The following is a 10,899-nucleotide window of genomic DNA, read 5'->3' on the forward strand; positions in this document are numbered from 1 at the left end:
GGGGGAATCAATGAGGTATTTATGTCAAGAATGAGGGGGAAAGGAAACAAGAAAATGATCTAATCGACCACCTGGCAGTAGAGTTGAATCTCTCCCACCAAGCCCTTGGCGAGCATATCACGATGTTGTTCCCGCCACTCCATGAAAGCAAGCTGAACCGCCTCGTCGCTATCAATCGTGACGAAATCACCATCTTCATCGCGGTAGCGCAGTCGAACAGTTTTGTTCCCGATGGATCGATCGGTGAACCGAGCGAGTTTGGCATCCACGCGGTCCGTCAACGAACGGAACAAAATGTTGGTCGCAATTACTAGCGTGACATAGTTGTCGTCAAAGTTCACCTTGGCCTTGAGTTGAGTGGGCATGTAGTCTCCGTCCTCTGGCTCTTGGGTCAGGGGCGATGTGGCATGATCGGAGATTTGCCCAGAATGGCGGGCATCGTTATATTCCGGCTCGTTGAAATGCGTGGTATGGAGTTGAGGCTGGCTACGAATGGGGAGCTGGGTGTTGGTGGGCGAACCGTTCTGGCTGCGGCTGACGGGGGCTTTCATGTTAGCCATGTGCGCAGGAATCGGTGGCACCGGGACATTGTCGACTGTCTGCATCGTGTGCACTCCCATATACCGACGTGACTCGGGATTGTTGTTATGATGGTGAATATCAGGGCTACTAGCCGATCGCATCCGTTGAGCCATGCCATTTGCGGAGTGAGCCTGCGGGCCCGAGAGTGGGGGCAATGACGGACGCTGAGCACTTCTCCCACTAGGCTGTGGTGGGAAATACCCGCCAGAGGTTGTCCCTTCTCGCGAGGCTACACGAGACAAAGCTGGTGCGGTGTAGCGAAGGGAATCTTCACTCCAGCCCGCTGATGCAGTGGTGGAATTTGTATTCTGACGACTGAAGGAAAATCCTGCAGATTGAGAACTCGATCTCGTGGAAGGAGTCTCCGTGGGAGAAAAATAGGAGCTCATGTTTCGATCACTAGGTGACATGTTGCCGTTGACGGGGAATTGAGTGTGCACCGAAAGCGACGGATCAGTTCCCGCGTAGCGCGGTCGGGTGTTGGGGTGAGGAACAGAGTTGGTGCTGCCACCGGTAGCAGATCGGGTTCTCAGACTAGTACTGGACGCATTTCGGCTCATGGGGAATTCCGAATGATATGGATCCTTGTTGTTGGCGTCATCGGTGTCATACTCTTGTTGATAGGGGTTGGGCATGTGCGCCATGCCCTCCATGTATGTGAACTCGCTGTCGGATGTTCCAGTATTGCGTAAAGTGCGTCGCTCCGCTTGGATCGCCCGCTGGGTGTCAATGTCCTTGTACCAATTCTTCATGGTATCTTCGTTTGCATATCGGATGATGAAATTGTCGACGACACCAGGATCTCCTTTCCAGAAAATCTGAATACGGTAGAGTCCTATAGGAATCAATTAGCATATTTCTTGATCCAACAAGTCAATAGCAATGCTTACCAGGCTTTTGAAGGCAAACAATATCTGTGACGTTGGCCATGTAGATTCGACCTTTCAATTGAAGACGCGCCTTTCCTTTCGCATTCAAAGACGGCTTATCTTTCTGCATCATAAGCTTAGACTTTTGCTTGTTAGGATTGATATCTTTGCAGCAGAGAAGTATGCGCTCGAAGAGATAGATATGGTACTAAGGGCCATGTCAGTGATGTGCCATTTCGGGGAACAAAAAAGCGTAGGACGCGGAAAGCGAGATCACATACCTCTCTCTCGCTATCCTTTCCACTGTCTCCCTTGACAACTTGGAAAGTGCCGAATCGAAGGAGATCCCCAAATGACTCCATCTTCAATGCTTTCCAGTCATCCACACGCTCAGATAGATCAGTTACTGCCGCAGCTAAATGTTCTTTGTGGATTGCCTCGTTGGCAAAGTCCAACACATTCTGAATACAATTGACTGCATGTGTGATATCGGCCTGGAGTTGCTCGTCTTCTAATTGTTTGCGTAACTCCTACGGAAGGTAACCACATTAGCTCGTTGATCTTGAACCAAGCATGAAGCAAACTTACCAAGAGCATCAGCGGGTATCGAGTCAAACGCTGGAAGGGTTTCACAAAGAATCCATTGAGCGTTTTCGGCTGAGCAACCATTTGCTGCAGATCTATATGGCGTGGGGCATTTTTGATTTTGTCCCATTCCTTCATACAAGCTTCGTCACAACGCATCTGGTTGGCAATGAAAGGCTCGTACTGCCGGAAACCATCTTCATGCAGAAAGAAAAGGTGACCCCAGTTCTGCATTTCTTCTGGCAAGGCGTAGTGCTGTTCCATGCGAATCAAGAACCGTTGGGCAAAGTCTAGTAGGTTGTTTAAGTTGAGGAAAATCTGATGGCTCGCATCTCCTGTCAAAGCACCCGTCTCTTCCAGTTCCTTCTTGAGCGCTTGGAGATTCTGCAGGTGATGAACGTAGTCACGCTCCGTCTCCAGAAGTTCCTTGAGAATATGCTCTCGTTTGGTAAGCTTCACATTGGCTTTCGCGCAGGGGGTCTCTAGAACTTTAGATTGCTTTAATTGACCTTGGATCTCGAGGATGTCCACCACCCGGTTGACCATTTTGATCACTTTGATGAATCCGGTGGTACTCTCGCCGTAAAGGTCGGTGATCAAAAAGCAATCCTGCTGAGGGAATGCTAGTTCTTGTAAACAGGCCTGTAGGAACTTGAAGGTCGCCGCTTTGGGACGCTTCGCCTCAGTCACCTTGCTAGGATCAATCTCTAGTTGCTCCTCGGGACCAGACGCATTATAAATGCTCAACAGTGGATAGCCATTTCTGAGACAATTCCACAAAGAAGCCACCGGGTCTGTATTTCCTCTTATGCGATCATCATCGTCCATCTCTTGCAGGTATGACTCGAAGTTGGGAACTTCGGATAGCCGCCTCCTCAAATTGACACAGCTCTGGTAGATCGATTCTCCACCACGGCGGTTGATAATGTTATCCTCGGCGACCGGAGCGCCGTTCATAGCTGCGGCGTCAATCATATCGAATTTCCTCGAGGGCCAGATATATATGAGTTAGACCAGCCAGGCTCAAATTAAATCTGCACAGCAGACCCAATAGGAATAGGTTCGGAGGGATCGACGAGCGTCGGAAGTGAAGAGATGACGATCATGGATTCCCCGGGTGGGTGTGAGCTGCGCGGTGCAGAGAGGTGTCAAACGGAGTTTCGCTCGAAATGCCGGAGACCGACAGCGATATGGTCGGTTCTCGGTCGCAGACGTGATTGTTTCGAATGCGAACCTCTGGAAGCGCCCTTGATATCAGAGGCAACAGCAATAAATATAGGTATGTTTGTTTGAACCAATAGCGCGGATATCAAGTACGATGCACCGTCACTTTCTGGTGGAAAAGGAGGGGTTCGAGAAATATATTCCGACCTGCAGCCAGCCCCAATCGATGAGGCGTGGGAATTCAAGTATTGAAATGACCGCTGCAGCCGGGCAGGCGAGTCAAATCAGGTTGAAGATAGTTCGGAGGAACACCTATGCGAAAGGGCCAGTCACTAGGACTCAGCGGACAATTGAAGTCCCGATAAAAAAGGGGGCGCACGGAATAAAAGAACAAGGGATGCCAAAACAAGACAGTTTCAGCAGTTAAATGAAGCTAAGAACCCAAGCGACAAGAACAAGCACAACAGACGAGAGTTCTGCTGATGGAACAGAGGAATAGGATGGAGAGAGGGTGAGCCGAAGGAGTCTGTTCAGTTGCCTCAAAGGGTTTAGCGTGTGCTCTATGGGGCGGTGTGATGTGGAGAGGGGCAGGTCGTGTTTATGTCATCACAGCCTCCCGGGGCACCCCGGCCCCCGGGGTAAGGGCTGGGCCCAGCCCTCCCTGGGACCTAGGGAGGGCTCAGCTTCGGTATGATGTTGGAGTCTCCCGGTGTAGAGCAAGACAATTTGAATAGTACAGTATCTTTTGTAGGGGTTTCGCATAAAGAAGGTACATCCACTGGACTAGGGAAATATTAACGGTTAAAATATTTCTGCTCTAGAACGTTTTCATTGACTGTCTTTAGCGTCTCAATATTGTCTGCGTAATTGTAATAGGGATTTTGTCGATTCCATCGGGTATCCCTTTGTGACTTAGAGCTATACCAGCACCTAATGGAAGAGGCTACAAGTTGCTTGTATTTTGCTAGTTATATCAACTCGAACCACGTGACTGGGGAATAAATGTCCATCTCACGCGCGCCTAATCAAACATGTTTTATTTCCAAAGCTATTACTCAGATGAGAAACTCTTAATTACTCTATAATAAATTGAAATACTACTTACTTTTTTCCACTTTGCATTTAAATTTAAATTCTCCTGTTCTTTTCCGCTTTGCGACTGAAGTTATATTTGCGCTCTATCAATCCGGTGGGCCTTGCCTCGTCCAAACGTGACGTGACATGCACCGAGGCCAACCCATCTGTTTAACCTCCCTTCCCCAACCCTCCTCTTACAAAGGACCCTACCCCCATCTGTTAATTTTCAATAATATCTTCGCGAAAACTTCCTTGCAGGCTTTCGCAGCCATCGCGCAACACCATTGATCTCGGCGTTCGACTCATCAGCTCGGCGCGGACCCCTCTGAAAACCCGCATCGATGGAGGGTGAGCCTTTACCCGATGCTCAAATCTCTCCTACGCTGCAATTGCAGACAACTACCCTTTCCGAATTTTCTGCGCCTTCTTTGTCACCCTCGTTTAAGCTAGATGAAGGCTACTCGGACGATACTCGAAGCCTGGCCGACAAAGATCTAGGATCGGACAATGTCATGGCGCTTCCAAACTGGGTGCTCGCCCAGTCTGAGGCCGGCAGAGCTGGTAAGATATCCCTTTTCCTTTTCCCCTTCGGTAATTGCTACGAGCGCGAAGCATCAGCCTCTCTAGTTACTATTCGATTTTCTTGTTAACCGAGGGGTTTCCATTTCCAGAGCTCGCATACAGCCTGCTTCGGTCTCTACGAACCTCAAGCATCGCCGCAGTAGTTGCTCGACTTAATCCTATCCTCCATATTGACCCATGTGTCAGGCTTCCTCCGGAAATCACATGGGAGGTTTTTTACCTACCTCGACGCTAGGACGCTTTTGAATGCCTCGCTTGCATCCCGCTCATGGCGTGAACGGATTCTTGAATCGGGTCTGTGGAGATTCCAGTACATCCACGAAGGTTGGGACATGGACACGAGCGCGATTCGTGCGTTTGAGCAAGAACATTCCGAGGCCATGTCGCCTCAGACCCGGAAGTCCCGCCTCCGACACTTGGAACCAGATCTCGGGGAACCTAAGCATAAAAAGCGTGTGCCATCGACCTGGCTCGATTCACGAAGCGATGAAAATCAAAGGCCGACCGTGTTTGGCCCTGCGCCCCCGATGGCCGACAACGAAGGTGATCACCACATGACTGATGATGACGATCAAACCGCACCTTCGTTCGCCGACGACCCGGAGTTCATTCTACCAACTAATATCCCCCAATTTCCTTCACCACTGTACCCACCTCTACAATCGCGTCTTCTCATCCGGGATACCGATGGAAGCGCCAAAATCAACTATTTTCATATTTATAAGCAACGCAGGCGACTCGAAGCAAATTGGCATCAAGGCCGATACACCAATTTCCAACTTCCTGACCCGTCCCACCCAGAAGAGGCCCATCGGGAATGCGTATATGCGATCCAATTCGAAGGCCGATGGCTAGTCAGTGGGAGCCGAGACAAGACTGTGCGAGTCTGGAACCTGGATACCAAACGACTGTGGCATCCCGCGCTGGTGGGACATACGAAATCCGTACTTTGTCTGCAATTTGATCCCCGACCTGAGGAAGACATCATCATCTCCGGCAGCAGCGACAAGTCCGTCATCGTGTGGAAATTCTCCACCGGAGAAAAGATCCATCAAATCGAGAAAGCGCATCTTGACTCGGTGCTCAATCTCAAATTTGATCATCGTTACCTCGTAACTTGTTCCAAAGACCGAACTGTGAAGGTATGGAATCGCCGAGATCTTCTACCGAATAGCAAGGATTATCCGCATATCTGCCATGAATCAAGCGCCACATATCCCGGATGGATAATAGATCTGAACGCGATTGCTCCGAACGTTCTCGAAGCTGGCATTGCGCATGATCAATACAAAGCCCTAGAGCCTTACACATTGCTTATGACCGTAGAAGGACATGGAGCGGCCGTGAATGCGATGCAGATCCATGGCGATGATATCGTGACGGCGTCTGGAGATCGAGTGATCAAGGTTTGGAACATCCGCACTGGTAATTGCTCGAAGACCTTGACGGGTCACGAGAAAGGTATCGCATGTGTTGAGTTCGACAGCCGAAGAATAATCAGTGGCAGCAATGATAACTCTGTTCGCATCTACGACCATGCCACCGGAGCTGAGGTGGCTTGTCTGCGAGCTCATACTAATCTCGTTCGCACCCTTCAAGCAGGGTTTGGTGATGCTCCGGGAGCCGATCACGCCTTACGCGAAGAAGCGCTGGCGTGTGACACTGCGTTCTTCGCCGCTCGAGAAGCCGGCGTGGACGTCGACATGGGTCATCGGGAGCAACGCCGCAATGGCTATCAACCGAACACCGCGGGATCACGAGACCCTCGCGATATGACTGCTGTGGGAGCAAAAATCCCACCCGGTGGGGGAGGTAGTAGCTGGGCCCGTATCGTATCGGGTTCCTACGACGAGTCAATCCTAATCTGGCACAAAGACCATGATAAGAGGTGGACAACGGATCATCAACTGCGACACAGCGATGCCATCGCTAATTCCGCTCGTGGGAATCTCAGCGAAGTGGCACAAACCACTATTGCGGCCCAGGCTCAACAATTGCAAGCAGCGCAAGCTCTGGCGACACTTGGACAACATACCAATGCCAACCCCCACGCTGGTCGTGCCAACCCACAGTTTGTGTCTCCTGTGGTTCCCAATGCCCTGCCACTCAACCTACCCCCTGCCCACCATCATCACCACCATGGCCATCAACGCAGACCTCAAGGGTCCTCGACAGCTGCAAGGGTGTTCAAACTTCAGTTTGACGCACGGAAGCTCATTTGTGCTAGCGTGGACCCTCGCATTGTGGGATGGGATTTTGCCTGTGATGACGAAGATATCATTGAGGCGAGTCCATTCTTCAAGGGGCTCTAATATTCTCGGCTTTACACCTTTTAATACCCGCATCTGTTCTTGTTTTACTTCAGTGCATTTCCTGCATCGTCCTTCCTGGGCGCGAATTCTGAACCCTCTGATGAAAAGATGGCTCAATTCACTTGACGACTTCCTCCTATTAGCATCCATATGATTGCGTTGTGTGTTCTTTGCCTGGCGCATTGATCCTTGCTCTCCCACTTGCTCTCTTTCTCTCCGTCTCCCCCTGACCTCTCCTTACCCATCTTCTCAATGTCGTACCATGCTATATGGTGGGCGCTTGCTTTCTATTAAATGATGTATCTTTTATTTGACTTCTATCTTAGGAATCATTGCTGGCTATCCAGGTCTCATATCTTTTTCGGAGTTTCCTCTATGTTTTTTTTCCTATTTTCTTGTTATCTTTCTTGCATGGCGCCGGTGCGGCATTTCCATAGCATTAGGACTAGAATCAATCACATGTTTAAAACCTCTGGAACCCGATGCGAAATTAAAATCGTGACTCATCGGGGACTACATCCCGCAATGAGTACTTGGATTTCCCCAGACTCAACAACTCAACCTTAGAATTAACTTCTCATTTCTAGACATGGCTACACCAGATTACCACCTCGTCGGGCTATACACCCGCTACTCCAGTAAGTAGCATACAATCATCCATACATCAGATCTAACAAGCCCTCTCCAAATAGGCTGGACAGCACGTGTTGAAGCAGTACTGGAATACTTCCAGATCCCCCATACATGCCAATTCATACAGCTCTCCGAAGTACCTACATCCCTACTCGACACAAAGCTAAGTATACAGTCACTCACGAACCACAGACAAAAGCCTTCTCCCCAACGGGCATGGTCCCAATCCTCCAATGCCGCTCCCTCCCTTCGACAACAGTCACAGACTCCCTTGCCATCTGCGAATTCCTCGCTGAATCAAACCCAACCCCCCCCCTCTGGCCCAAAGACCGCCATTTGCGCGCCCTGGCCCGCAGCGCCGCAGCCCAAATGCACGCCGGCTTCCCAGTCCTGCGGGATAACTACTACACAAACTTCCTCGCCAAGTACACGGGCAACGTGCCCATCCCGGATGGCGTAGCTGCCGAGATAGCGTCCATGTTCCGGATCTGGAATTCGGCGCGTAAGGCGACTACAGAGCGTCTTGCGGTGCTGGGCGAGGTCGATGAAGGGTTTTTGTTTGGTGGATTTAGTATTGCGGACGCGTTCTTTTGGCCGGTTCTTTGGGTGAATTTCTTTCCTTTCTATAGAAAAAAGAAGAAGAAAAGAGTTACTGACTTTGTTTTCTAGCGGTTCCGCTCCTATGGGGTTCCGCTAGATGGTGCTGGCCCTGATGTGCTGGCGTGGATTGCGAAGATGTGGAGTGATCCCGTGTTCAAGGCGCTGGCGGATGGGTACTATGCTCAGGCTGAGGATCCGCAGTCTCGTGTTGCGCATTATGATGACATCTTCCGGGATAGGGATGATGTGCAGTATGGCTTGTTCCCGAAGGATTGGACTTTCTCGATTTCTGGGTGATTATATAGTGAATGGTTGGTCGGGTATAGTGGTCTAATCTTATATTAAATACATAACTACGTCACTTCATAAATATGAAAATCCAGTGGAAGTAGAAACGAGACTTTATTTATATGAGCTAGAGTCTTAAGGTCTCAATGAAAATGACAGAATCTACAAAACATTCATCAATGTGATTCCGAGAAGAACTGTACATTCGGGGGGGCTTAAAAAGGCTTCCTGTGTAGTTTGTTATGGACAGGAAACAACCATGTGCGATTTTCAGCATAGGAGAGAAGAACCATATTATGCTCAAGGGTAAAGCATCAGCTGACAAGAGAGGGACGTATGTATGTATGTATAGGAGTATGATGCTAGGACACGCTCGAATTAATGATAAGACCACCCAGCAAGTGCGTTCAGCACTTAGCACTCAGCAAACAAAGAAAATAGCATCACAGTAGCCACGCAACAGGTTGTGGAGGCGAACAGCAATACTTTAATGAAAGGTTATACAGCGGCAGGGTTCACAAGGGTGGGGAACATGATACCGTATAGAGATGAGATCCATGCCTGGAGGTCATGGAGATGGGTATTCCCCTCTCTGTTTTCACTCTGAGATCCAGCAGGCGATACCTGGCTCTGGGCGGTTACATATGTTTCCCGCGAGCTGGTTGCCCCAAGAGAGTCATCTGGCTCCTCTTGGCTGTCCGAGCAGCAGCAGAGGCAAGTTTGGGATTTCACCCACGACAAAATATCCGGACAGACGGGTGTGCTTGCATGAGGGCCTTCATCTGCACCACCGCGGACAGCCATTGTGAAAACGGAATGCAACCGCGATGGATTTGAAGGGAGATGGTCTCCAGTTGCTCTGGTCCCTTGGGCAGAAGATTCCACTGGATCCACAGGACGGTCTGATCCAGCCAAATTGCACGACAAGCTGAGAATTGCAGTGGCCCTGGGCCGCACCGCACGATCCACTACAGCAGGGACCGGGTTCGATGGAAAGGGAAAATGTCGTCTAGATGGGGTGTCCAGAGGCTGGACACGTCCGCTTGGGCGAAGCCCAAGGCCACCCTTTGTGTGTGTAGCTTCGACATAAGAATCATGGCTTGTATCTGTGGTTTCGTAGTGGGCAATGGGAAGACGTTGATGGAAAGGGTGTTCATGCAGCTGTCGACCAATGTTCATTCCATGGCCACTTTGTCGACGAGGGAACCGGCCCTGTACCAGCGTGCCATCATCGGCTCGTCCTATACAATTAACGGAGATCCCACCAGCATGAGACGCAGAAGACGACCAGCCAAAAAATCTCCTTAAGGTATCGCCATATGAACTGCTACTCTGACCACCAGTAGGACCACCACATTGCATGGTTGCAGATGATCGTGCACCGTTGTCTGGGAGCATGAACCGCGCAGAGTAGGACATAGCCTCTGGCGTGCCGAAGGAGGGAAGACCAGGGGGTGTGGGTGTTCTTTCTGGTGGTGGATACCGAGGTTGGATGGTCGTTATTGCAGGCCCCGAGCTCCTAGGCCATCTAGGCCGACTGATACTACTATCATTCGCACCAAGGGAAACAGCCTTGCGATGAAAAGGCCGATGGGAGTCTGGTATTAATGCCGTTTTACCCAAAGGAGATCCCAGCCGGTGCGTGACTTGCCAGTACTGGTCAGATAACGACTTGGTATGATTTCCAAGCTTCCCTGCCATTCTCTGTCGTCTTCCTTGCCTGGCTGGCACATTAGTAGGAGTATGGTCATCCTGTGAATCTGCAGAAACGAATCTGGCTAGGTTTACCGCCAAGCCTTGTTCGTGAACGGGGTTGTCATGGGAGAAAGATGCATAGAAACGAGGGCTGGAATCATTTGGTGTGGTGACTCTGATCGCATTGAATATAGATCTTTCATCACTAAGGATAGACTCGGATGATTCTGGGTTATTGTATGGTGAAATGGAGTCAGAATCGAGGTGTTTTCCACGTCGGAGGCTCTGTGATGCTGAAACCCCCTGCGAATGGGGGTTACTGGACTGATCGATTCTTCCTCGGGAAAACATGTTGAAGCCAAAAGAGCGAAGCCTGGTCAAGATGAAAATAGAAAATATACTGGGAGAGTGATAGGTGGGAATATCAAAGATGAGCATGTGATTTCCTCGAAAACCTCATCGTGCCTGCCGAGATCAAGCCAAAATAAATTATTATACAAAAACAGAGAACA

General features: G+C 50.0%; 4 protein-coding genes across 4 annotated transcripts; 2 read left to right on the forward strand and 2 right to left on the reverse strand.

The window, feature by feature from the left end:
- Window positions 1-59: 59 nt before the first annotated feature.
- Window positions 60-3,011, reverse strand: N7447_005594 (Rho family guanine nucleotide exchange factor CDC24; the record flags this gene model as incomplete). Its single annotated transcript, XM_057229856.1, has 4 exons — window positions 60-1,417; window positions 1,473-1,659; window positions 1,733-1,981; window positions 2,040-3,011. The coding sequence occupies 4 exons, from the start codon at window positions 3,009-3,011 to the stop codon at window positions 60-62; spliced, it is 2,766 nt and encodes a 921-aa protein (XP_057084946.1).
- Window positions 3,012-4,618: 1,607 nt separating this feature from the next.
- Window positions 4,619-7,171, forward strand: N7447_005595 (F-box and WD domain protein; the record flags this gene model as incomplete). The annotated part of the gene is made up of 2 exons (XM_057229857.1): window positions 4,619-4,838; window positions 5,046-7,171. The coding sequence occupies 2 exons, from the start codon at window positions 4,619-4,621 to the stop codon at window positions 7,169-7,171; spliced, it is 2,346 nt and encodes a 781-aa protein (XP_057084947.1).
- A 589-nt stretch (window positions 7,172-7,760) lies between these two features.
- N7447_005596 (uncharacterized protein) lies at window positions 7,761-8,701 on the forward strand (the record flags this gene model as incomplete). The annotated part of the gene is made up of 4 exons (XM_057229858.1): window positions 7,761-7,809; window positions 7,864-7,940; window positions 7,997-8,410; window positions 8,474-8,701. The coding sequence occupies 4 exons, from the start codon at window positions 7,761-7,763 to the stop codon at window positions 8,699-8,701; spliced, it is 768 nt and encodes a 255-aa protein (XP_057084948.1).
- Window positions 8,702-9,190: 489 nt separating this feature from the next.
- Window positions 9,191-10,738, reverse strand: N7447_005597 (uncharacterized protein; the record flags this gene model as incomplete). The annotated part of the gene is made up of 1 exon (XM_057229859.1): window positions 9,191-10,738. The coding sequence occupies one exon, from the start codon at window positions 10,736-10,738 to the stop codon at window positions 9,191-9,193; it is 1,548 nt and encodes a 515-aa protein (XP_057084949.1).
- Between the last annotated feature and the right edge of the window lie 161 nt (window positions 10,739-10,899).

This window comes from Penicillium robsamsonii (genome assembly GCF_028829455.1).
Source record: "Penicillium robsamsonii strain IBT 29466 chromosome Unknown utg000003l_segment0_segment0, whole genome shotgun sequence".
In the NCBI taxonomy this organism is placed as follows: domain Eukaryota; kingdom Fungi; phylum Ascomycota; class Eurotiomycetes; order Eurotiales; family Aspergillaceae; genus Penicillium; species Penicillium robsamsonii.